At 41.1% G+C, this 27,470-nt stretch overlaps 1 protein-coding gene across 7 annotated transcripts in view; it reads right to left on the reverse strand.

Annotated features, from left to right (window-relative positions):
* The window catches only part of PTPRE (protein tyrosine phosphatase receptor type E), a 247,563-nt gene that overhangs the window by 29,561 nt on the left and 190,532 nt on the right, over window positions 1-27,470 (reverse strand). For 6 of the 7 annotated variants that reach the window (XM_054035387.1, XM_054035392.1, XM_054035389.1 and 3 more), the window contains 10 exons: window positions 26,889-26,979; window positions 25,896-25,972; window positions 25,728-25,764; window positions 24,768-24,865; window positions 21,146-21,265; window positions 17,721-17,884; window positions 13,526-13,661; window positions 12,925-13,074; window positions 9,206-9,299; window positions 7,622-7,698 (listed from right to left, as the gene is read on the reverse strand). In XM_054035387.1, coding sequence (XP_053891362.1) covers window positions 7,622-7,698; window positions 9,206-9,299; window positions 12,925-13,074; window positions 13,526-13,661; window positions 17,721-17,884; window positions 21,146-21,265; window positions 24,768-24,865; window positions 25,728-25,764; window positions 25,896-25,972; window positions 26,889-26,979 — 1,044 coding nt within the window. The remainder of the gene's footprint in view (window positions 1-7,621; window positions 7,699-9,205; window positions 9,300-12,924; window positions 13,075-13,525; window positions 13,662-17,720; window positions 17,885-21,145; window positions 21,266-24,767; window positions 24,866-25,727; window positions 25,765-25,895; window positions 25,973-26,888; window positions 26,980-27,470) is intronic. The other variant, XM_054035388.1, reaches the window with a different exon arrangement.

Raw genomic sequence — 27,470 nt, forward strand, 5'->3', positions numbered from 1 at the left:
AGTCAGCTCCCAGGCACCTCAGGTCGTCAAAGCACTCATTTTGACAAGACACTCGAGGTTGACATCGCAATCCCCGCTGCATTGGATCCATCTACCCCCTTTTTTCCAACCGTCTTTCCTATTTCCTGGATGCCTAGACCCCTACCACCTCAGACCTCTGGGTTCTCAGTACAACAGAGCTAGGTTACACCAACTAATTCCTGCCCACCCCAGCTTCTCATTCCCCCTCCACATTCCTTTTCAGAGACCCTTCTCACAACCTCCTGTTGGAGCAAGACGTCCAATTCCTCCTTCACATGGGAGCCATGGAGGAGGTTCACTTTCACTTTAGTGGAAAGGGGTTCTATTTCCACGACTTCCTAATTTCAAAAGCCAAAGGGAGCCTCACACCCATTCTAGACCTGCAACGTCTCAACTGATATCGCAAGAACCCAACGTTCTGCATGGTTTCCTTGGCGTCCATCATTCCCTCACTGGATCCTGAGAATTGGTATGCCACCCTTGATCTAAAGGATGCTTACTTCACATTTCGATCTTTCCTAAGGTTTGTAGTGAACCAAGGTCACTACCAGTTTGTGGTTCTCCCATTCAGCCTGTCAGTCACCCTGTGTATTTTCACAAAGTGCACGGCAGTAGTAGTAGCCTTCCTCAGAAAAAAGGGATACCACGTATTCCCATACCTTGACGACTGGCTGGTCAAGGGCCCGTCCAGAGCTCAAGTGGAAGTGAACACCTGTCTCATTCAATCAACCTTCAATGCACTGGGCCTTCTGTTAAATGTCCAGAACTCCATCTTGATCCTGATTCAAGGGATAGAGTTCACCAGGGCAGTGCTCAACTTGGTGTAAGCAAGGGCACTACTGCCGAATGACTGGTTCCTCTTGATTGCGTCCCTGATAAGATCTCTCCAAGGTCATCGGATCAGGATCGCGAGAAAGTGAATGAATTTCCTGGTCACACGGTATCATGCACATATGTAGTGCAACATGTGAGGCTACTACTCAGACCTCTGCAAGCCTAACTAGCTACGATCTACTCCCCATCTCGCCATCACCCGGACTCAGTGGTCATGGTTCTGGCCCAGGTGCTCACCTCACTCACATGGTATGCGGAGGGGTAACCGTTTCAAAACCCCAGCCACCCTTATCTCTGATATGCGATGCATCGGTCCTTGGTAGGGGAACCCACCCGGGGTCCATCAGAACTCAAGGTCTTTGGACTCAAGAAGAGCTTTCCCTGCACATTAATGTCAGGGAGCTCAGGGCAGTAGGTCTAGCTTGCCAGGTGTTTCTACCTCACTTGATGTGCAAATCCATTTTTGATCCTCAAGGACAATATGACAGCTATGTTCTACATAAATAGGCAGTGCAGGGCACATTCTTCCCCCATGTCAGGAAGCAATCTGCCTGTGGGAGCTCTGCATTGATCACTCCATCAATCTAGAGGCATCTTACCTTCCTGGGACTTAGAACCAGTTAGCAGATCATCTCTTTCTCCTTTCACCATGAATGGTTTCTCTGTCCAGACATTGTGAGGGACATCTTCCAATAGCGGGGGATTCCCCTCATAGACCAGTTCGCCACCCAAATCAACAGGAAATGCCACGAGTTCTGCTCCCTGAGAAGTCACAGCCCAAGGTCTCTCGCAGAAGCGTTCCTGTTACCGTGGATAAGGCACCTGTACTACACATTTCCTCCTTTGCTGCTTATTCACAAAGTTCTGATGAAGATCAAATGGGACCGAGCACAGGTCATCGTCATAGCCCCAGCATGGCGCAGGCAACACTGGTTCTCCAACCCCAAGGCATGTTGGTGGAGACACCACTACAGCTTCCACTGCACCCAAACCTGATATCCCAGGATCTCAGTTGGCTGCTACACCCAAACCTTGTGTCTCTGATACCCTGGAAGCTCCATGGCTGAATCCGGAGGAGCAAGTTTGCTTGGAGCAAGTCCGTGAGGTCTTAATGGGCAGTAAAAAGCCATTCACCAGAGCTACCTACCTTGCAAAAACAGTTCTCCATCTGGTATTTCCAACGACAAGTCCTGCCCCTGTAGTCACCCCTACAACTCATTCTAGACCATCTGCTTCTAAGACAACAAGGTCTAGCCCTTTCCTCAGTCAAAGTCCATTTAGCAGCTATCCTGGCCTTCCATCCCAAGATCGACAATCGTTCTGCCTTTTCACCAACATGGTTGTCCGGTTTCTCAAAGGTCTAGCAATGGTGTACCTCCAGGTAAGGGATTCCACCCTTACATGGGACCTAAACTTTGCCCTGTCAAAACTCACCTGACCCTTGCTGTTACACCTCTCCTGAAAAGTAGCCTTTCTTTAGCCAGGTAGGTTCCAAAGATCCGAGCCCTCACTTTGAAATGCCCATATACGATCTTTTTCAAGGAAAAGGTCCAGTTGCAACCACACTTGTCATTCCTTTCAAAATCTATCTCATAATTCAATTGCAGTCAAGCCAGTGTTCTACCCTAAGCCACATGCGAATAGAGAGGGACAACGCTTCCACTCGTTGAACGTTCGGTGTGGCTTGGCTTTCTACATACAAATAACCAAACCATTCAGCAGATCCACTCAGCTGTTCATAGCAATAGCGGAAAGAATGAAAGGTCTCTGCCCATTTCTGCAGAGAGAATCTCGTCGTAGATTATTTCACGTATCAGGGCACATTATGATCTCCCGAACATCTCACCCCGGCTAACCTAACAGCTCACAATATGAGGTCTCAAGCCTTTTCTGCTGCTTTTTTGGCACAAGTTTCAATTCAGGACATCTGCAGTGTGGCAACTTGGTCATCAGTTCACCCATTCACAACACACTATGCCATTACACAATAGGCCAGAGATGATGCCAGCTTCGGCTGGGCTGTGTTATAGTCAGCCAGTCCTTAATTTCGGAACCCACCTCCAGTACAACTGCTTGTGAGTCATATACATTAGAATGGACATATACAAGCATGGGTACTAACCTTTCTGTAATTCTTGTTCTTCAAGATGAGTTGTACATGTCCATTCCAAAACCCACCCTCCAGCCCCTCTCTCAGAGGTGGTTGGCAAGAAGAAACTGAAGGGGAGAGGGATTGGCAGGGCCCTTTATACTGACGCTATGAGTGTGCGACACCAGGGGTTCTAGAGTCGACCCAATGGATACCACTAGGGGAAAAAAATTCTGGCAACTGTGCTCGAGTATATTGGAATGGACATGTGCAACATCTCTCGAAGAACAGTTACAGAAAGATTAGTAACCGTTTTTTTGGGGGGATGGCACTGAAATGGTACAGTCATCCATTTCCTTAGTGCCCTGGACAAAGGCCAAATTCTTTTGGTGATTTATTTATATCTGTAAACTATCTTCAGTACTGCTGATATGACTGCAAGCCACAGTAGGAGTAGATAGAATTGCTTTAGAGCGGTTCCACTCACTCCTTTCAGAGCATTCCCAGAATTTGATGCTGCTCCTTCTTCCCTGGGGTTCTCAGTTATGGAGTCCTGCTGGGCTCATTCCGTCACCTCTTTTGTCTATGTGAAGCACTGAGATGACTGTGCAGCAATACGGCTATAGTGCCATCAATATTCCAACAACAATCAACTCTATGGCCAACATTTTTTAAATTTGGGTACCTAAAGTTAGGCACTCAAGTCTAAGTATAGGCAACTAGTTAAAAGTTGCCTGGACTTGTAAAGGTGCTGTGTTTCTGCAGTTCACAATGAAGTGAGAAAGTGGGAAGCATTCTGAGGATCAGTAAAAGCCGGAGTGACTGATTCTATGTGACTTACACTGGTGAAAATCAGGAGGGGCTACACTGACGTTAGTGGAGTTAAGCCAGTGTAAAAACAATGTAGGAGAAGAATCAGGTCCCATAACTGCTCCTTTCACTGAGGTTATCTGTCCACCTATTCCCAAGGTGATTCACAATCTTGGGGGAGGGAGGGTGTCTTGCTCCTAAACACACAGGTTGCATCCATGGCGAGAAATGCTGATGTACATCTGTGAGCAGGCACAGGATTGTGTTCTTTCTTCTCAGATGCTAGCTTTATTTTGGTCATCCACATCTTTGTAACCTCTAGGCTGGATTATTATTAGGGAGGAGGGATAGCTCAGTGGTTTGAGCATTGGCCTGCTAAACCCAGAGTTGTGAGTTCAGTCCTTGAGGGGGCCACTTAGGGATCTGGGGCAAAAATCAGTACTTAGTCCTGCTAGTGAAGGCAGGGGGCTGGACTTGATGACCTTTCGGGGTCCCTTCCAGTTCTGTGAGATAGGTATCTCTCCATATATTATTATAACATGCTCTACCTATGTGGAACTAACTTTGAAGACCACTTGGATGTTTCTGTTAGTGAAGAATGAAGTTCCCTGCCCTCTGACTGGGGCTAAATGACGAGAGCAATTACACCTGTCCTCTGCTCTCTGTACTATCTGCGTGAACTTCTGAGTGAAATTCAAGGTTTTGGCTACCAAACACATAGACCCAAATGGCCCAAGTTACTCAGGAGACTAGCTTTCTCCCTAACTCATCAATGCCTGTGTTAGTTGTGAACACTTAAGCTATCAGTTCCAAGAGTGAAGCTTACAGGAATTGAAGACAAGGTATTTTAGTAGAAGGCCCTTGCCTCTAGAATTTGCTTCTGTCAGAAATACATCTAAGCCTCAAACTAGCCAATTTTCATAGATTAAGCTCAGAAGAGACTTATGTTCATTTAGTCTGATCTCCTGCTTAACACAAGCCATAGAATTTCATCCACTAATTCCCGCATCGAGCCCATAAATTCTAGCTAAGCTAGAGAATGTCGTTTAGAAGGACAGCCAACATTTTAGAACATTCCACAAAACACACCTGTTTTTTTAGGCTGTCTACTAACTTTGCACCCTTGAGCCTGATTCATTCAGTGGTGCCGAGTCCAGCTGCTAGAAAAATCAAAATAAGGCCTTCCATTTTTGTGCATAGAGCAAGCAAGTGCAGCACTAGAACTATATGGGACTGGCTGGGGGTGCAATATAGTGAGGATTTTGGGGGAATGTGCTACTCCTATGACACTCCAAGTAGACATTAAAGATATGGGGTAAACCTTTCAAAAGTGCCTACATGATTTAAGAGTCTAAGCCCCATTTTCAAAAGGACTTAGATGCTTAAAAGCCTTTCATTGTCAATGGGAATTAGGCTCCTAACTGTCTACATCTCTTTTGAAAATGGGATGGAGGTGCTTTTGAAAACTTTAAGCCCCCTCCCTGCCCACTCTAAGCTGACCCGAGCCAGGGTATAGACTGCCAGGCTGGCATGAGGAGATGCACTTTTCTTTCCGTACACCAGCAAGAGTGACTCCTTCTCTCAGCATTTAGCCTGCTGGCAAATGCTGTATCTTTTCTAAAGCATAGGTTTATAGCCAGGGCGGGGGCAGGTCAAACTTTCCAGGAGGCATGGCAAACCACGCCAAATCTGAGTGAGTGGTGTTGAGATCTGGCACTTAGGTTCACACCACCTCTCAAATTTGGCCCGGCTGCCCCTCCATCATGTTTCACGGTGTTGCAACACTAAACTAACATGTGGGTTACTGTTTGTGGACCTCCCAGAAGAAGTGAATCTTTAGGAAGGGTTTTGCACAAGTACAGAATATCCTTTTCACTACTGTAAAGGGCATGGGCTAGGAGGAGAAGGGCTCCAACTAAAAACATTAAAGGGAGGGAGATGATTCAAGAAAGGTTGAGAACCCTTGTTCTAAAGTGTGTGCATGTGTTTTTACATTTTAATAATGTCCATTTGCTACCAATTCAAGTCAGGTGCTACAGGTGCCATAGGAGTGTGCTATGAGTGCTGCTAATTGTAATGTGACAAATGGTACCACAGATAATTCCATCACAAAATCACACACTACATAGTAAATACAACCGGACATAATCTACAGGTCTCTCTATATACATTGTGCATGCATACATGAGCACACACCCAAAACTACATTAAAAGAACATTATTAAGATTGCAAAGTCAAAGGCTCAAACATTCTGAAAACACCAGAATTAAGGCTGCCTGTGCAATCTTAATTCAGCTCCACTGTGCATACACATTATGATACAGTATTTAATTACATGATCACATACTATTTTTTCCACAGGATCTCTGCCTCACTCAGTGAATCTGGTGGTCACCTAATGACAGCTATTTAACCTCATTGTCTAACGTATAGCTTCATCCCTTATACACTGCATACTATTCAAACCCTGGTCTGAACCTTAATTCTGGTAACCTTAATTAATTAAGGTAACCTTAATTCTGGCACTTACTAACTTTTGAGTGCTTGACTTTGCAACATTAATAATGTTCTTCTAATGTAGGTTTTTGTGTGTAATATCCTAAATCTTAAAACAAACAAACAAACAAAAAACAAAAACCCCCACACCTGACAAAAGAAGAATGGTGAGGTTCAAGGATCTTAAGGTCCATTCCAGACTCTGTGGGAGAGTGTGCTCTTGCTGTCACAGACTCTTCTGCCCATTCCTCCTAGATTTAAGCCCTTCTTCTCCATTCCCTCCACCCTACTCCTGTTGCAACCCTGGCTCCTCATCCCAGTCCCATTCTCCTCACCTAGTTAGTCTTAATCTCCAGTTCTCAGACTGCTCATCCCTGTCCCCGTCTCCTTGTTCAGAGAGTCTCAGTTTCCCTCACCAGCTCCTTGTCTGATCTCTCTCCCACCCTCCAGCCCCTGACTTTGAGTCTTCCCCCTTCTCTCCATCTACATTCCCTGTATCCAAGGGCTCCCAGTCTCCCTCCCTCGGCTCCTCATCCAATCTCAGTGTCACCCACATCCACAGTTTCTTTGCCCAGCCAGTACCAGTTCTCCCCCTACTCCTCAACAAATCTGTCTTCCCCTCCTCCCACTTTCTTCCGCTCCCCACTGGTTCTCAGTCTCCTTGAAAAGTGAGCCCCAGTCTCCTTGTCCAATCTCAGTCCTTACCCCCTTTCCCTCTTCAGTTCCCAGTCTATCCCTTTGTCTCCCAGTCCGAGTCTCCCAGACAGTACCAGTTTTCCCTCCTCTGCTAGCCTTCAATCTCAGTCTCTCTCCCCTCCCGGCTTCTTGTCCCAATCTATCTCCCACAGACAGGTTCAGCTCTTTCCCCCTCTGCATTCATATCAGGCAACCTGCTTCTCCATGCTGCCTGAGCCAAGCTGTGGGGACACCAACAGCACAGGAGAGACTGGATCCCTTCCAGTTCTGCTTTTGTGACTGAGCAATCAAATTGAGTCCGAGGTATGCCTGTTTAATTTTTTTAATTATATTTTATTGTCTAAGCTAAATGCAAGTCAATAAGTTTCACTTTTGTTGCTAGTCTGTTTCACTGTTTGGCTCTTAGGCACTACAATATTGTTGTATTTGGGTTCAGAGCATAAGAGAATGTTTAAATTACAAAAAAACAGTTTTCTCTGAAATTGAAAACATCAAAGGAAAAAACAACTATCCCCTATTTGCTCTTACAAGTCATCCCCTGAACATACATACCTTTTGTTTTTTGACAAAACATAAATGTTGTTCCTAAACAAAGTTGATCAGTCCCTTTAAAAACACTTCTATACCAGAATAGTCAAATGTAAACAATTTAAGTACACAAAATATATACTTACATCTATGAAGGAAGCATTGATGTAATCTGTATATTCTTGACCTCTTTTCATTGAAAGAATCACTCTATTAAAGTCATCTAAAAACAAAAAAAAGCCACATTATTAGTTTTCTTTTGCTGATCATAGATTAATTGCTTCCTTGAACTTGCACAGATATAACAACAAAATGCCCTGTCTGAAAGAAAACAAGTGGCATGAGGCTTGGTCCTGTAAGTCATTGGGGCTGTTCCAATGAGTAAGACTATGTGGAATCAGGTCTTACATTTAAATTGAATTCAGTGAACGAATTGAAAAGCACAATGAGTATTCAGTAACATGATTTTTGTTTGCCAAACAGTAATTCCAAGCAAAGTCTGAGAATTATATTTTCACATACAGATATTACAGTTTTCATATACAACATACATGAGTCTTATTGATGTACAGTGTCTAAGAAGTTAAAGCTAAATTATTTCAGTCAGTCCTGAATTATGTATGAATTTCACATATTTTAAACAAACTAAAACAGCAAAAAGCACAACTAACTGCAAACAGACATACTAAATATATAAACTATATGTCACTTCATAAGGCCGATCAAGAGGAGGAAAGGGTCCCCCTCAGAAACGAAGGCCCCAACAAGAGGGGGAGGGGGCATTCCCCCCCTCCCAGCACATAGGGACTAACTGAGGATGGGGTGCTCCCCCTCAGGGCTCCTATGGGCACTATGGAGGATGAAGGGAACCCTTTTCCCCTAAGTGAGTAGCTGGGGCAAACCCTGTGAATTAAGGATTGGGGAGGCACACCAAGAATTAATTGAAGTTATGCACGCTGTTGCAATAGAAGCTGTTTCAGCTGCAATGCAAGGGTTAAAGGTTGCTACAGGACAAGCAGAGCTAGACCAGGGAGATGACTGACCTCTAGGACCCAGCAGGTAGAGCATGAGAATGGCAAGACACACAATCACTGCTGGTGAGTGATGAGTCAGAGGGGTGAGTTGGAACTACACCAAGGAGTGCTGAGGGGCAGGAGAATTCAAGGGAGAGAGGGTAATAGGCACGGCTGGAGAGCACGGTGCTGCACACAGGGGAGAGCCTTGCAGCGAAGGTGGGGGAGGGGGAGGATGGTGGCTATGGGATCAGTGATTTTAACCACCTATCTGTCAATGCTGCAGTTTGGGGATCTTAGAGGGGAAAGTGATGTGACATGGGGGGAAATGGCCTACCACTCCGGATACAAGCAGGTATAACAGGGTTGGATGGGTTTGTGCTTTACAGTGAAAGGGGTTTAATTTTCTTTTTCTTCTGAATAGGAATTTGTTTCTTTAACGTTTTATATATTTGCACACATCTATAGGGATACCTTAAAATCAATAAATAGTCTGTAACTCTGTACACAGTAAATTCCACAGTCTTTTCTAAGAGTTAAATTCACAAATTAGTTTGTTCAAATTTCAGCCCTAGCAGGGGCACCGATTGGTGAGCTCACCACAACACTGTTGTCTTCTTCTGTTAATGGTGTTTACTCATTAAGGAATTATTACAGCAGTGAAACAATTTGCCATATTGATAACTTTAATTACATGTAAAAGATAGCATGTCTTACACGGAATTATCTGGATGACTCTGGCTTTCTTCATATTCGCTGGCAGATTGCCAGTTCTCATGTTTTCTTTCATTATTCGAACATTTGTTAATTTCTACAGTGAACAACAACAAAACAACAGTTAGGATTTGATGTATTGCTGGATTAAACTGAAATAAAATTGAGGGTATATGCTTTGTAGTTGGGTGTGAGAATATTGAGTATCCCTCTATTTGTTGACGGAAGGTCGCTATGGCCCTAGGTGTACTTTGAGTGAACTAAGAGATAGTCTTGACTTCTTGAAAGTCAGTATATAGTTCAAGACCATTTGGAGAGTGGCAGTGAGGTGGCAAAGTTTGCAGATGATACTAAACTGCTCAAGATAGTTAAGACCAAAGCAGACTATGAAGAACGTCAAAAAGATCTCACAAAACTAAGTGATTGGGCCACAAAATGATAAATGAAATTTAATGTGGATAAATGTAAAGTAATGCACATCGGAAAAAATAACCCCAACTATACATACAATATGATGGGGGCTAATTTAGCTACAACTAATCAAGAAAGAGATCTTGGAGTCATCATGGATAATTCTCTGAAGACGTCCACGCAGTGTGCAGCGGCAGTCAAAAAAGCAAACAGGATGTTAGGAATCATTAAAAAAGGGATAGAGAATAAGACGGAGAATATCTTATTGCCCTTATATAAATCCATGGTATGCCCACATCTTGAATACTGCGTACAGAGGTGGTCTCCTCATCTAAAAAAAAATATTCTGGCTTTAGAAAAGGTTCAGAGAAGGGCAACTAAATGATTAGGGGGTTGGAACGGGTCCCATATGAGGAGAGATTAAAGAGGCTAGGACTTTTCAGCTTGGAAAAGAGGAAGGGGGATATGATAGAGGTATATAAAATCATGAGTGGTGTGGAGAAAGTGAATAAGGAAAAGTTATTTACTTGTTCCCATAATATAAGAACAGGGACCACCAAATGAAATTAATGGGCAGCAGGTTTAAAACAAATAAAAGGAAGTAGTTCTTCACACAGCGCACAGTCAACCTTTGGAACTCCTTGCCTGAGGAGGTTGTGAAGGCTAGGACTGTAACAGGGGTTTAAAAGAGAACTAGATAGCCATTAATGGACTTAACCTCCATGAATTTATTAGCCAGGATGGGTAAGGAATGGTGTCCCTAGCCTCTGTTTGTCAGAGGGTGGAGATGGATGGCAGGAGAGAGATCACTTGATCATTACCTGTTAGGTTCACTTCCTCTGGGGCACCTGGCATTGGCCACTGTCAGTAGACAGGTTCCTGGGCTGGACGGACCTTTGGTCTGACCCAGTATGGCCATTCTTATGTTCTTATGAGAGTAGCAGATGTTGGGGTAATTTGCCTGGAATTACACCAAATCTGAAATCTGGTTTACTTTTGCAAGTAAGTGTGATTTCTTATTGTGTAGTAACACTTTCTGTACCTCCTTGGAGCAGAATCTAGGTGTTGGAACCATGAAGGAGCCAGGCCTTGAACTAGAGTATCCATAGGTTGGGATGGAAAGCGTGTCCTTCATTCTGTGAGAGGAGGTATGGAGTGGATTGCAGAGGGATCATTGGACATGTTGCCAAGAGTGACAGGTAAGGGTACTATGTCTGTCTCGCCCAGGTGGGAGCAATCAGTATGACGTTTGCTGTCTCTCTCTCTTTTTATTTTTAAGAGGACTTTTGATAATAGAGGGAATGGGGGAAAGGCATATAGAAGCCCCTTGTGCCACAAAAGAAGGAGGGCATCCCCTGAGGAGTGTTGTTTAGAGCCTGCCCTGGAGCAGTAGCATGGACATTTCTTGTTCAGGTAAGTGGTGAATAAGTCTATAGTCAGTGTCCCCCTCTGTCTGAATATGTCGTATAGTACTGCTGGGTTCATCTCCCCTTCATGGTCATGTGGGAACTCGCAGCTGACACTGTCTGCTGTCGTGTTCTGTGCTCCTGGAAGGCAGGCTGCAGATATTGTAACATTGTTGGAAATGCACCAATTCCACAGCTTTAATGCTTCCACACACGGGGGGCGGGGGGGTGGGGGGCGGCGATCTGGCGGTGTTTGGGCCCATGGTTGGCCATACCATGGTGGTTAAGGAACAGACAAAGGATATGACTGAAGGGGCCGGGTTGGTAATGGACACTAAAAGGATCACGGGAGGAGTGATGGGAGATGATCTTCTCCTGTTCACTATCCGATTCTTTACTAGAGAATGGAAGTATTTGACCAGTGGAGATTCCCATGTTCAAGGTATACTCTGCTCCGGGACCCCGATACCGAGCAGGGGAGACTCTGGTATTTCAGATACCGCAAGGTTTGAGTATGTGAACTCTTGCGGTACTGTCATACTCGTTAACGACGGCAGTTGTTGCTGGATCGATGGCACTGAAGGGATCAGCAATCCGGGCTATACCGGGCACTCTGAGGCTGGATGGCATGCCATTGACAATGCCGAGGCTAATGCCCACACTGGCAGTGTCTTCCCGGAGGCGGTGCGGTCCCTGTCCTTACCTTTCCCTGTCAGTACTATTGCTTTGGTGCCTGTGCCCATCAGGTCTTTAGGTACATCAATAGTACCTGCCACACTGGATCCTCATGAGCTATGGGTACTGTGTCTGTATGGCTTTGGTGTCATTGGTACTGACGATACAAACGTGCCAGAAATCTTTTTCAGCTAGTCTGGGGCTCACTCTGGGGACTCATGGCTTTCTTTTTTGAAGCCTTACATGAGGGGTCCGCAGTTGTCTCCTCAACTCACAGTCCTGAGATGTCAAGGGCTATGGGGAAGATTCATGCCGCCAGGGTGACTTCTGGCACAGGTCCAGGGATGGTTGGAGAGCTGCCTCCATGAGGAGGAGTTTTAGTCTCAATTCTTGGTCCTTCCAAGATCTGGACTATACTTGCTGGCAAATTAAATTGCAGGGGAAATGTGGCTTTCCCCGAGGCAACAGATGCAGCAGGAATGTCTGTCCGCTACTGGGAGGGCCTCTTTGCACAAGAGGCACCTCTTAAAACCTGGTGAACTAGGCATATCCCATGCAATCCCCAGACAAGGAGAAAAGTTTTCTTTTCTTTTTTTTTTTTTTGTTTAGGGAAAGAAAAAGAGCTAGAGAAACTCTAAGACTAAGAAAAGGACTAACTAGCTATTTGAATTCTAATAGAGTTAATGATCTGATGAATGGACTGCTAACAGCTCTGTCTCTAGCCAGGGGCGTTTGAGAAGGAACTAGGGTGGGGGGGTTGTCCGCACAACGCTTGTTAGTCTTGTGGCAGAACAGGAGGGGGAACTGCATGTGTGCGGGCTGAACGACACTGCTACCAAAGTTCTCCAATCAGCAGAGCAGGGATGCAAGCGCACCTACAGTGGAGCACCCATAGGGACACTACTCGAAGAAGTAGTAAACATTATTCAACACCCTCAGGGAGTAGGTCTGCTGACTAAGGTGGTGTTATTTTTAGAGGTCACTTTTCAGAGGAGAATCTCACTTTTCCTCTGAAAAAAGATGAGGGCACCACTAAATTATAATATTCTCACTCTTGAGAGTTCATACATGAAAAGCCTCCCTCATCTTTCTCATTACTGGAATAAAACAGAAACAACTGAGCTGCTTAGTTCTGACAGTTTTCCAAACATGTCATACTTTTCTCTACATATATGTTGTCTTTTTGGCCTGATCCCTAAAATCTTGAGGCAAGCCCTCTTCTTTACTTACTTTAAATTCTTCCTCTACCCCTGTTTTGACAAGATGTGGTGTTGTGGTGTGCGATGCTTGAAGGTGCTTTTCTAAGGAAGACACATCTAGTTCTGTGTCACCGTAGAGGTAGTACTCAAGTAAGGCTTGATAAATGAATGAATACTGCATCTGGAATGAATAAGCGACAAGCACACTAAACATAAAGCAATTAAATACAATTTAACAAAATTTGGCACATGCATTTTGCTATAGTGGTTTCCCATGTTTTAGGCCATTTTACTGATTAACAGAGTCAGACTGTGGCTGTAACAATGGCTTCCTATTAGATCATGCACACTCTGAACTACAGGGGAACATGAATGGGAGGGGTACAGCAGTAGTCCTTCAAAATTTGATTTGGAAACTAGTCATAAAGGACTGTATTGTCACAACCCTTACTTACCGCCTATCCTCACACCCCGTTACTCTCCAGCTTGCCCTACTCTCGCTGTGATTCCTGCTATGGACGAATGAGGGGAGGAAGTACTGGGACATTCACCAGTGTTTGAGAAACAAATGTATTGTTTGTTTCAAACATGATAAATGAACAAAAGATCACAACAGATTTATGCTTACTTACATCAGTCTGAACCATCTGTGGGCGCTGATTACGAATTCTTGTAACAAACTCAAAAACATCAACTCTCTGTTCAGCATGCATCATATCTAGTATGGCATCTATCACTATAAATGTGCCTGTTCGACCCACGCCAGCGCTTAAAAAGAAGAGAGACACATAAGTGAGCTATGAAGTCCAGATAGATTGCTGCAGTAACCCACAGCTGATCCAAATTTTGTTTACATTGGACTGAAATCCACACTGGTGTTACATTTCGTAACAATTCACTTTTGATTTTAATAGTGATATTAGTAGAGCAGGCTGAAAAATTCTGAATTTCAATTTTTTTCAGAAAGCTTTCACAAAAACGTATCCTTTCATTGAGGAGCATCAGAGCTGGTTGAAAAAATTATGATTTTTCAATTTCTTTTAAAAGAAAAAAAGGTACAATTTCCCCCCCAAAATGTTTCCCATTTTTCAACCAGATCTAGAAATTAGATCTAAGATAAAGCATAGCACATGCTAAATCTGATTATTGAATCTTTTTGGTTTACTAATACTGAAGTAACATATTTTATGTCATACATCAGTTGGCAAATGTTAAGCCTTTTTTAAGTGCTAAGGTTTTCAACGTGTCCATGCAAAAATATTATTGTTTTTAACATGTCTTCCAGTAGCCACCAGAGGGAGCAAGATTATTACAAATGATACAATTATAGATGATTTTCAGCTCTTCCTTTCAGAGGAAAAGGGCACGGCATCCTGTGTTAGCCATTAACAACTTTCCTCTAACCTACTGTTTGCTTATTTTGCCCTGTGGCTATTGAAATGTCATAGTATCACCTTCTAAAAATGTAAATGTATTTTCCCCCCAACATACTCACAGATTCAATCTGACTTTCATCAAAGAAAAATTTAGTTTTAAAATAAAGTCAGAAATATAGACACCATGAAATGAATGTTTAGCTCATAAAACACTGATGTGCAATTACGAGGAATCTAAAATATTCTTTGAGAATTTATGAACCATCCATGGCTCTCGAGAGCTAGAAAATATTTTTTGCTATTAATTATAGTATTTTCCACAGAAGTCATGTCACCATATTGCAAACACTCAAAGTTTTCTCAAAGACATACTGAACAGAGAGAACATAATTATTACCATGTATATGGTATGTGTGCGTATATATGTATATTTTTTTCTGTTGTCTAGTTCCTGAGTATTACAGTATATAGTAAGGGGTTGGAGTTTCTTTGATTTATTGTATTTTTAATTATGCCACATACAGAGTTCACATAAGCTCCCGTTATTATTTTCAAATTGGTTTTATAATATGTTATATAAACGATGTGCGATTATATATTCTTTACACACACCTTTGCACTTGCACACACAGTGTCCTTTTTTGTTTGAATAGAAATTCATGCTGCCTGAAAATCTTAATCCCTTAGCATGGTCTGATGTAAGTGAAGTAGAATGATTCACTTAGTACTAATCGCAACAAATTCCATTTGTGGGAATGCTGAAATGACAAACTAAAACCAGCTGAGCTCCTCATTGATACTGACGTGTCACAAAACACATTATCCTTATAACAGAGAGACCAGTGCCCATAACCACCTTATGTCTGAAAGATTCCTCCACAAACAACATTTAATTTTCTGATTGGTGTGGCCCTCTTCTTACTTGCCTTTTCATCACTTACCTTAGTTTGAAGGCTCTGATAGCTGCATCACATTAATCCTCTCTCCCTCATCGGTCCTCTCTCTTTCCCCTCCTACTCCTCTCCCACCCATCTCCTATCACCTTTACAGGGGTGAAAGTAAGGCGGTACGGGCCGGTACGGCGTACCGGTAAAAAGTGGCCGCCGGTACCGGCCCGTACCGCTGACTTTAAAATGCTGCCACGGCAAAGGACCCTGCTTAAAGCGCTGCCGTGGCAGTGCTTTAGTCTTGTTGCCCCTCTCCCCCGGGGGCCACCAATGCGGGGGGGGGTGAGGGGGGGGGAGAAGGAGAGGAGCAGCTGTCCTGGGCCTCCGGCCACCAGTAAGAGTTCAATTTTACTTTCACTCTTGCACCACTACCACCAAGTGGTTATCTACTGACAGAATGGCTTCCATATTTATGACTAAGTTTAACTTCCCTATCTCTGACTTCCTTCTATTAATATTTCAGCTCCACCTTTGGGCTCCCTTCACTTCTCACTGTCTCCTACTTCCTTGACTCAGAATTTACCAGACATTTTCTTGTTCTGACCTGACTTGTCTTAGAATTCCCCCTCTCTGAATATGGCTTGTTCATTTTCAGTTCTCAGTTTGCCTTTCCTCCATCCTGTCCATCAATCTTTGCTCTCAGCCCTCTGATTCCCTTGCTCCCTGATCTCTCTCCCCTCCGCAGACTCCATGAGCTCTATTTTCAGTGCTACCTTCTTTCTCTAATATCATGAACTCCTTCACTGCCCTCTCTGCCCCAAGAATACTCCACTCTCTTTCCTCAGCTCTGCCATCTGTCTCTTTCAACGTCTCCTCTCTGACTGACCTGTCTGTCAAACCCCTGCTGATTCTTGGACTCTTTCTGAAATCTTTTTCTCAGCCCTTCCTCCTTAACTTCCCTCCCTGATCAGGAGAGTGGCATCTTAAAAAAATGAATGATATAATTTGTCAGAAACATTCCCTTTTTCCTCCCTTCTCCTTGTTCTGCCAGCTTCTCCTTCATTTCCTCCAAATGCTGATTTAGCTTAAAACTTTTTGAATATCATGTTTGTTCTGGTCGAGCAGTCTGTGTTTAGCACCGAGAAATACGGTGTTACTCATTATGGATGAGTTTCCCTTTCCTTTTTCCAACAATTCAATGGCATCATATCCTGGACTGCAAAGGAAATTAGATGCCATGATTTTCAGTCTACATTTTTCAAGCAGTATGAAAGTACCAAATTAGTCCAAAACACTGTGACTCACAATAGTGCTATTGCGGTGACTTTGGATTTGGACCATTATATTTAGATATCTGCTTTTTTTTTTTTTTTAATTACTCTCAGTGCCTTGTGTGCATTTTGGTGTCAATTAGATTAAGAATAGAATTTCCTGCTGGTGAAGAATAAAGCATGTCCCTAGTATTACTCTGTATAGAACATCTGGGCAAAGGAATATAAAAAATATGGATATCTCAAAGGGGAAAATCATGCGAGATAACTAAAATCTTCTTTTTCCTTCTAAATCTTAAAAAAAACCACCTTTTGTAATGTACATTCACTCAAGAGAACAGGAATTCTTACCGAGCTACTAAGACAGGCGTTTGTCTGACGAACAATGAACAAAAGGATGGCAGATGCCTGATAAAGGAATACACGCTGCCCCACATTGAAGAGTATGTTTTAAAGCCTCTTGAGAATGTTTATAAATATCAAACATGAGCAACTGAAAACAAATCAACAGACCAAAAATAAAAAAGTGATTTCCTTAAAAAAACAAAAACAAAAACAAAAAAAACCCCCACAAAGCCACTTATTTTATTCTAATCTTAATTAGATATATTGTTCCTTAGAAGAGACTCTTTCTTGCTTGATGTCTAAAATACAGCAGTTCTGAATGTAAATGTAAAAGTTGTAACATTTGTTTTGAACTTCTACAAAAACCTGATCTATTTTTGTTCATTTTTATAACACATTTTTCAATGGTTTATCATTAACCCCTTACTGGCAAGAGGCTCAAGTGTCTGTACATGAATTGGAACACACTCTGTATTAGTATGTAGTAATGGGACACCTAGACTGCCGACATCATAGTGTTAAATTATCTCAAGTACAAATCTACATGTCAGCATATCTAGCACAGAGTGGGCAAACTATAAGAGCAAACAACAATTCTACTGTGAGAAAACTGGGGGATGTATTCTCTGAGGAGCATTCAATGGCAGAATGAACCCATTTGTTACAAATCTGTTTTTCTGACAGAGAATATGTTGATGTCATAGATTGCCTATCACTCTGGGAACAACAAACTGAAGTTTCAATATTAAAATGAGAGAAAAGGCAGAATTTTTGAATTCATTCCTCTCCCTGGCTATGATGGAGCCTAAAATACCTTTGCAAGTTCTGACTTTTATGCAAACTATGGCATTTTCAATGAAGAGACAGAAATGTAGTTTTGACATACACAAAGCACTTTAGAAACTGTTAAAGCTCAAGAAGACAGAATGGTTTAGAGTGCGTACATACCTACAATGAACCACAATTGGTCCAGCATGTGAAGGATTCAATGTTTTGACTTTTTTCAGAAACTTCAGCATCCCAATGGGTGTGAAAGGCACACCAAAATCAGGCCAGCTGGTAAAATGGAGCTGTGTTACAAGCCTTGGAACTTTACAGCCATCATGAAGCTGCTAGAAACACACAAACAGACTGTGAGTGTGACATTTTATGTCCTGTATTAAGACTTGCAAACAGACTAGTTACCATAGTCTGACTAAGCCATATCCTTGCCATTTAAATTTGAGTAGCACTAGGGTACAGTTCACAATTTCTATTAACCATGGGCCAAATCCTGAAGTCCTCCTTCACTTCTTACTCCATCCTTATTCAGACAAAAAACTCTCACTGGAGTTAGTCTGAGTAAGAACTTCAGGATTTATACCATTGAGAGATGCAAGATGCCAAATTATCTATGAACTGCTTCATAACAACACAAATAAGGATGGGGACATACATCTGATACTGGTACATCATCGGACTCAGGATACTGTACCACATGAAGCTGAGACTGCTCTAATACAATGAATCCTGTAAGTTTATATTTTATCTTTTCTCCTTTTATTTTTAATTTACATTTTCAGTGCTAACTATTAAAGGTACAGCCTTGACAGCCTCGGAGACCCATGTACTCTGTTTAAGCACAGAACAGGAGCAGCACAGGCAATGAAAACTCCACCAATGTTTTCCAACCATGATCTGGAGGAACCTCCTCTTGGGCTAAGACAGTAAATTCAGTCTCCATGCTCTATCAGTCCTTGACCTCTTTCTCAGACGCCCAAGAAGGCTGCTAACTAGCGCCAATTAATACATGAAGACTTTTCCACTTTGAACTGGACAAAGACCACCAGTTTGTTTCATAAAGGCCACTCAGTCTCCATCAACTGGTGACCAAATGTTATCACCACTAATATGTTCCATAGTAAAATTGGAGATATGAATCTACACGTGAAAGACACCAAATACTACAAGCCATCTAGACTTCCAGCTATTTCCAATCCAGAAGAATTTTATAACTTTTTTTTTTTGCTATATTTTTCATACAGCTTCCTGGCCAAGAGTTCTTTTAAATAAGAGTCTTAGCAGCCTTTTTCATATGGCCCTTGTTATACTTAGACATGCCTGAATGGTCTTCAGATTAGATTACTCCAGTGTACTTTATACAGGGACTTCTCAAAAGCTACAACTAGCGGTGAATGCAGCTGCCCATCTGATTAGCCATGTAAGCTGCCAGGAACATATTACATTATCAGTTTTCTGAAAGCTTCACTGACTCCCTATGCATTTCCAAGTGACTCTGCTCTATTCAGCTGTCTGTAGTTTGGGTCCTGGCTACTACTAGTAGAAGTAATAAATAAATCTATGGTAGAACCCAAAGGCCCTAATTGAAATTAGGGCCCAAAGTGCTGGGTTCTGTACAAACATGCAAGAGAGACAATCCCTGTTCAGAAGGGTTTAGACCACCTGAGAAATTGCCCCTCTCCCCATGTGGCAACTCACCAACTGCCATTAGCTGGGGAAATTCTGCTCACAGTCTTTAGAGTTGAATATCTGGCAGCCGCTGGTAGGGTACCCAGATACCTCACTTGCCCTCAAGAACCTTAACTGTTAGTCTTCAAGGCAAAGTTAAGACCAAACCACTTCTTTACTCAGGTTTTTAGGGTGATTATTGACTTGGTAAATGATGTACTGGTGGATGAGAGTCTCCCACAGCTGATATTGTTCAGCAAGTTATGTATATTATTGTGACGGAGTGTGTGTGTCTCCTTCCTGTTTGACCCAGGAAGGTGATTAAATCCCTTCAGTGGGCAGAAAGGAGGAAGCTAGTTCTGAAAAACTGTGTGAGCAGTCAGATCTGGGGAGAAGAGCTGGCAGTTGTTGCCCAGTAAACATCCAGGATGTGGAACTGACAACTTCGGACAAGATGGAAGGAAGCTGCCCTTTGTTTTGTTTTATTTGGATTTGTGGATAAGCTGCCACAGGACTTATTTTCCTCTGCCTGAGACTAGAATTTTTTTCTCCTTTTTTGAGACCTAATTTCAAGGGATTGTAACCTTCCTGCAGGGACGGCTGGTGGTCTGTTGCAGTTGCTTTTAATACTGTTTGATGGCCAGAGATGATGTGAAGGTGCTTTATAAATACATAAATAGTCCACTCAGTTCATTTTCGTTTTGCTGGGAAGCAAAAAGTCCCAATGAGAATGAGGACTGGAATGTAACAGGTAGAAGAGGAGAAGAATAAAACAATACTTAACATGGTAATTTAAAAAGATGCAACCTTGCTGCAGTTCTAAGGCCTAGTCTAAATATTAATGTTGCACTGATAAATTAAACTGGGTTTTTCACCAGTTTAACTAAATCAGTTTTTAAAAACTGATCTTAAGTTAGACAGGTGAAAATTCTTGTGTAGACAAGGCCTTAATCCCTCTGAAAGCATGCTAAGCAAGCCACTAGTGCATTTAATTTATATAGTGAAGGTTATTCTTGGCAAGAGAAAAGATTACACAACTAGAATCTTTAAAAAAATAAACTTAGTAAAACAGCAGAAGGAGGTGTGGGCAATACAGGTCAGATTTTCTGGCCTGCTCAGGCAGCGCAAAAGGAGGGAAGACTGACCATAACTCTGCAATTGAGGGTGTCTCATAGCATAAATGGAGAAGTCAATTTATATGTTTCCCCTCACTGCACTCCCTAGTGCACAGGGCATGTCAAGAGAGGGAAGGAGGGGTAGCCAGAATACAATGTACTCCAGCTATCCCCAGATGATGTACAGTCCCCAACCAGTGCTGGGGCCAGGATATGGCAAAGAATCAGGGAGCTCTCCTCTTTGCCTGTGTTTGGCCCTTCATGTGGGCTGTAATAAGACCTCTTCCACCGCTAGATAATTTTAATATCTTTTACATTTTTAATTATTTAAAAACTTTCCCTAACTTCAAAAATATTTTTGTACAAAGGAGGGTAAACACACTCCCAAGTTCCTCCAAAATAACACATAATCAATATGGGGGGGGGGGGGGAGCATAATCAGTGGAAAATACCTTCCAAGAGTTGTTACCTTGGAACACAGGATCCAATTTGACTGATCCCTCTTTAAACTTAAGTCCCATACAGCCCAAATGCAGGCAAAGAGGAGAGAGGGTTACAGCTCCCACATTCTCCTACACAGCCATCAGTATTTGCATAATTAATTCTCTTTTACTCCAACAAGTCAAGTAGAAACGGATTCCATGAATTTACTGCTCTCTTAGTCTACATATATGTTTCAACTCAATTTTAGTTAAAAACTAAATTTCCAGTTAAATTCATTTTAAACAAAAGCCTGAATTTCTGTTATACTTTGCTTTAAAAAACAAAATAAAACAAATCTTAAGGAGTAGCAAGAGTGCTATTACTTACTGACTGTATGCAAAACTTGCGAATGGTGTAGTCCACAAGAACGATACTATCTTCCACAGAAACTCTGATATTTCCATAAGTCCAGCATCCTTGATCTGGCCAGTATTGATAACATTTATCCTATGCAAACATGCAGTACATACATTTAGTACTTTTAAATATTGTGTGCCTACTTCCATTACTGATAACATACAGCTGTAAAATTATTTTAAAGTAATAAAATTAAACCTCTATGAATATTTAGAGTAGGGCTGTTGATTAATCGCAGTTAACTCATGCGATTAACTTTATTATAATTACTATAATTAATCACGATTAATAGCAGTTTTAATTGCACTGTTAAACAATAGAATGCCAATTGAAATTATTAAATATTTTGGATGTTTTTCTACATTTGATACAAAATGATAAAAGAAATAGTATTTTTCAGTTCACCTATATAAGTACTGTAGTGCAATCTCTTTTTCGTGAAAATGCAACTTACAACTGTAGATTTTTTTGTTACATAACTGTACTCAAAAACAATGTCAAACTTTAGAGCTTACAAGTCCACTCAGTCCTACTTCTTGTTCAGCCAATCGCTCAGAGAAACAAGTTTGTTTACATGCGCAGAAGACAATGCTGTCCGCTTCTTGTTTACGTCATCTGAAAGTGAGAACAGGCGTTTGCGGCACTGTTGTAACTGACGTTGCAAGATATATGTGCCAGATGCGCTAAAGATTCATATGTCCCTTCATGCTTCAACCACCATTCCAGGAGACGTGCATCCATACTGATGATGGATTCTGCTCAATAACAATCCAAAGCAGTGCAGACCGACATGTTCATTTTCATCATCTGAGTCAGATACCACTAGCAGAAGCCAATGGTAGTTGAAGCATGAAGGGACATATGAATTTTCTTGATTTTCTTTTTTGGTCATTCAGTTTCTGTAATTTCTGCATCAGAGTGTTGTTCTTTTAAGACTTCTGAAAGCATGCTCCACACCTCGTCACTCTCAGATTTTGGAAGGCACTTCAGATTCTTAAACCTTGGGTTGAGTGCTGTGGTTATCTTTAGAAATTTCACATTGGTACCTTCTTTGCATTTTGTCAAATCTGCAGTGAAAGTGTTCTTAAAACGAACAACATGCTGGGTCACTGTCTGAGACTGATAGAACATGAAATATATGGCAGAATGTGGGCAAAACACAATGCAGGAGACATACAATTCTCCCCCAAGGAGTTCAGGCACAAATTTAATTAACACATTATTTTTTTAATGAGTGTCATCAGCATGGAAACATGTCCTCCGGAATGGTGGCCAAAGCATGAAGGGGCATATGAATGTTTAGCATATCTGGCATGTAAATACCTTGCAACGCTGGCTATAACAGTGCCATGCGAACGCCTGTTCTCACTTTCAAGTGACATTGTAAACAAGAAGTGGGCAGCATTGTCTCCTGCACATGTAAACAAACTTGTTTGTCTGTGTGATTGGCTGAACAAGAAGTAGGACTGAGTGGACTTGTAGGCGCTAAAGTTTGACATTGTTTTATTTTTGAATGCAATTTGTGTGTGTGCATAATTCTACATTTGTAAGTTCAACTTTCATGATAAAAAGATTGCACTATAGTACTTGTATAAAGTGAACTGAAAAATACTACTACTTTTATTTGTACAGTGCATTTATAATAAAAAATAAATTTAAATATTTACACTTTGTATTCTGTGTTGAAATTGAAATTAATATATTTGAAAATGTGGAAAACATCCAAAAATGATTAAATAATTGTTTAAATAAATTCTATTACTGTTTAACAGCATGATTAATTGCGCGATTAATCGTGATTAATTTTTTTAATCCTTTGACAGCCCTAATTTAGAGGATGTTTGTTTTTTAATTTAAAACAGGACATGATTTTAAGGCTTTGTGCTAATGCTCTCAATGTTAGTTATCTGCATTATTACAACAGGAAATACATGGTTTGGATGGAGTCTTCAGATGCTCCTTTGGCAGCCAGATCGTGACGAAGGAGGCTTTTGGTTTTTTTGTTTGTTTGTTTGTTTTGTTTTAATGACTGTTCCATCTTTTTTATTTGTTTATTTTTCTGATAGCATGCACTTGTCTGACAGCTTTAACCCCCAACTCCAGATATAGGGCTGGTTAACAGGTGGGAAACGTCAGGTAACCTTGGGTGAGAGTCATCAGTTGCATGGGGATTCTAGAAGTAGGATAAAAGATTTCAATATGTCTCCTTCTGTGGAATAAGCATTTTACCAACCATTATGGCCTGATGGGTATTTGCCTGAAAGGAGTCTCCAATCTGTTCAAATGAGATTTGGTGACATTTGTGGGCACTAGCATCAGTATGTCAGGTCTTGGTATGAGTATGCTGTTTGACCATACAGGAAGGCTGGTAATGTTAAGATTACAGGAAAGGGAGAGGGCCTTGTGTAGGCAAACAGGGAGTACCTCCTTCATAGCTGTTAGGAGCAATCAGACTTAAATAGCTTTTCCTAATTCTGATAAAAATATATAACTGAAAAGAGCTGCTGTGTAAATTAACTAACATCACTAAGGCACATTAACTATCTCAATGCTTATGATGTGTACCCTCACCCTCCAGAATAATTATCCTTTGATTTTAAGGAGGAATTGTTGGGAGTTATTTTGGAGTTTTTCGACACTACTTTTTACCTGGCAGGAGAGGTCACTCTTCAGCAGAACACAGTACATTGTTCTCAGTAACTTGGCATATTGCTTTCACTGCACCCCCAGTTCGCATTGCCTGAGGAATCCAAGTTCCAAACTTGCACTTTTGAGTGTTTGGAATGTTTAACTAACTAGCCCATGAGGATAAATAGGCATTTAAAAGAAAATTGCCCAAGAGCAAAATTTGTGATGGTGCATTGGTAGGTTTTTTTTGTTTTTTTTATCAGGTTTCTTATCATTTTTTTATCACTTCTGGTGAGTTAAAGAAGTTAATTATGTAATAATCTTGAGCTCTGAAGTGTTAGCCTGCATAATTTCAGTAAATTTTACTGTTCATCTTATATACAAGGAAGGATACATATGAAATAGGAACAGAGGGGAGGGGAGGGGAGGAACAATACAGAATGAGGGCACGGATGTGAGAACAGCAAACCACAAACAGAGTTGTAATGTAGCCTTTCACAATAAAATAGGTTGTTTTCAGATTAGCCATATCCAATTGTAGTGATCACACTATGAATGTAATCATTCTTTTAGCTGAAAACTTTTAAAAGAGAGTAGTATCGATTCAACATTCATTCCTACACTCAATCCAATTTATAAGGCCAGTTTCACATACATTGCAGCAGAAGCAAAAAAGGCCCTCCTCATTTCAATTTGCTTTTGGCTTAAAGTCTGACAGTGAGGCAGTATAGCACATGATAAAAGATTCGTTATGAGGAAATTAGTCACCAGGGAATATTTAGAAGCTTGAAATTTTGTAAGTTACAACTACATTTTTAGCAGAGACTTAAAACCTCAGAAAGGACTGGAAAAGGAAGTGGTGACAGCCATTAACAGTCAGATGCTAAGCAGCACATTGCAGCCAGAGGCTACTTAATGTGGGGATTATTTCAGGCTGATCAAAACGGAAATAAAAGTTACTTACCTCTTTTCTTTCTTTCAAGTTTGTTAACATAACAATAATTGCAGATTTCTGCTCCCATATCATCCTCCAGAAATCATTAACTGTTTCTTGTTTAGGTCCTGCACATAGAATACAGTTCTATACTTAAGAGACATAAAGAAAACAAGCAATATCACAGTACACAAGAACATTTTTCTTTTCCACTCATGAGTTACCACCTCATATCTCATGAAAATATACTGCTTGTAAATGCCACAGTTTTACAAATGCACTATATGTAGATTGAAAAGCTCACTTCTTTGAAGCACCGTTATATGAACTCTATCAATTTACAGAAAACATCTACTATGCTATACAATCACTGTAATCAGAAAGTACTTCTTGAAACAATGGGGATTTTTGTATTTACACACGGACTGCTTGCAAGACCCAGCATAATAGCTCCAACTGGCATGACTGGAAGTTCGACCAGTTGTAATACTATCATTGTCAAATAGGCCTGCACCAGTAGAGGCAGAAACTGAGTTGGGTGTATCTAGCTTCCGGATTGATTGGGTGGGGTGAGTGTACTCAGAATATTTCCAGCAGTAGGCTGGCATTTCAAACACAGTCCATGCGCCAGGCAGGTTGGTCCACAGCTCTTGGAGACATAAATGCTGCTGCTTGGGGAGCAGGCTTGTCCCACCTTTCTAAGAGCAGCAGCCATTCCCCCTCCCTCTAGATACACTATGCGCTGTAGGTCAGGCAATGGGCTCAGTTTAGTGTGTCTAACAACTCTCACTTCGATGACCATGATGTAGCAGACCAACTTAGTTATGCTTAGGAAGGAATTTTTGATCTTGTAACATATTAACCTTGATGTGGGCTCTGAGTTTTTTTTAGTGTGTGTGTGTGTGGGGGGGGGAAGGAGTGGGGGGATGAGGAGGAGGATTGCATTCTGGTGCGTGTAAGTACAAAAATGGAGACAGGAAAATACATTACCTTGAGCAGCTATAAATTTATTCTTTTCTTTGTAACCCTACAGAAATAAAATGTATGGCTAGTTAAAGAATGAAACGCCAAGATGTGCTTTAAGACAAATGTCTATTTGACATTTAGTTTGCAATTAAAATTAGCAATCTGAATGAAAGTGAAAAACTATTAGCTTACATCTATGTATGAAGCGTTAATATAGTCTGAAGATTGAACTCCATCTATTTGGGTCAAAATGACTCTGGAATCATCATCTGAGAAGAAAGAAATGGTTATTAGAGTCTGTATGGTAGATAGAGTTATAGTATTTACATCAATCAGAATTTTTCCTCAAAATACAAAGCCCTTTAACATTCCAGTGATAGATCTGCACTTTTATGAACCATAGTATTTGCATTATTATTCTGCCATCATTAAATATCATAAAAGGCTGACTAATACAGTGTATATAACAGATATGTCATATGGGCCAAATCATGTTGACCTTGTTGATGTAAAACTTATGGAAGATTATGGTCCCTTACACTCTTGTTTCACCAGAGCTTGCAAACAGTGACCTTGAAGACATGCTGCAAGGCTCATCTGTTTCAAAGGGATCTTTAGGTGAATAGACAGGGATTAATTTGTTTAAGGTAGTTGTGAAGAGGTCTCTTTGAATTGTATTGTAATTGTACAGTGCACAGAGCTTTTGGATAGCAGGTTAATAAGCCTTCACTATAAAAACCCTGCTGCATCTCCATATTTATACTGGGTTACTGAGAATGCAATACTTTTTGCATAGTGTGCAACACATTTGTAATAGATAAGGTTTGTTAGATACGTCAAGCTTGGCCCATATACTCAAAGCTCTTTTCTTTGTTATTGCACAAATCTGAACTGAGTTTCAAGAGAACAATCTTACATTTTTGGGTGAATCTAAGGATTCATATCAAACCTTCTGAAATTAAAGACAAATTTAATGGACGGCAATTATTATCCAAAAAGACACCACTGCAAAAGAAGCTTACTTTGCAGATGTGCGTTTAGTAGCATATAAATAGCATTTAAAGGTCAATTAATCAGCTTTACTCAGGTATACTCAGTGAATGCAGACAACATTACAGGCATGATTGATGTAAGAGGCATCCAGACATTTGACTGATATTTAGAAAATAAATTGTAAAGTCTTACAAGGAAGGATGTTGGGATATCTGTTTTTTTCTCTGTTTTCTTCTTTATTTGCCATTTCAAATGTTCCTTGCATGTATCGGGCTGGTAATGACTATAACAAAAACACATAAAGTCAAGGAAATGCAAAAACATCCTGTATTAAATGTTCACTGCACAGGACTTAAGAAAAGATGCGATAACACACAATGGCCTACATCTAAGATAAGTAATTTCTCAGTACACTGTAATTCTTGAAAAAAAGCTATTTTTCCTCATCTCTCTAAAATAGCTCATAACCTTTCGATAACTCAAAACTCCAAAACTACTTTTTAAATTCTAGCTTTGAAGAACACTGTGACTTTTGCTATTTAAGAGAGCAAATAAATTATTGGAACTCAGGCTGCCATTGCAAAACACCATATGACATGACATGCTGTGACCAGTTAGAAAGATGTGGGTGTACAATATCACAGGGCTCTGACCTAGAAATTTGGTTGTATGGATCAAATTTGATCTTAATACATGAATACATTTGAATATTAGCAAAGAAGGTTCAAAAATGTTAAGAAAACTGAATATCAAACATCCCCTCCATTCATTTCA

Source organism: Malaclemys terrapin, chromosome 7 (assembly GCF_027887155.1).
Source record: "Malaclemys terrapin pileata isolate rMalTer1 chromosome 7, rMalTer1.hap1, whole genome shotgun sequence".
In the NCBI taxonomy this organism is placed as follows: domain Eukaryota; kingdom Metazoa; phylum Chordata; order Testudines; family Emydidae; genus Malaclemys; species Malaclemys terrapin.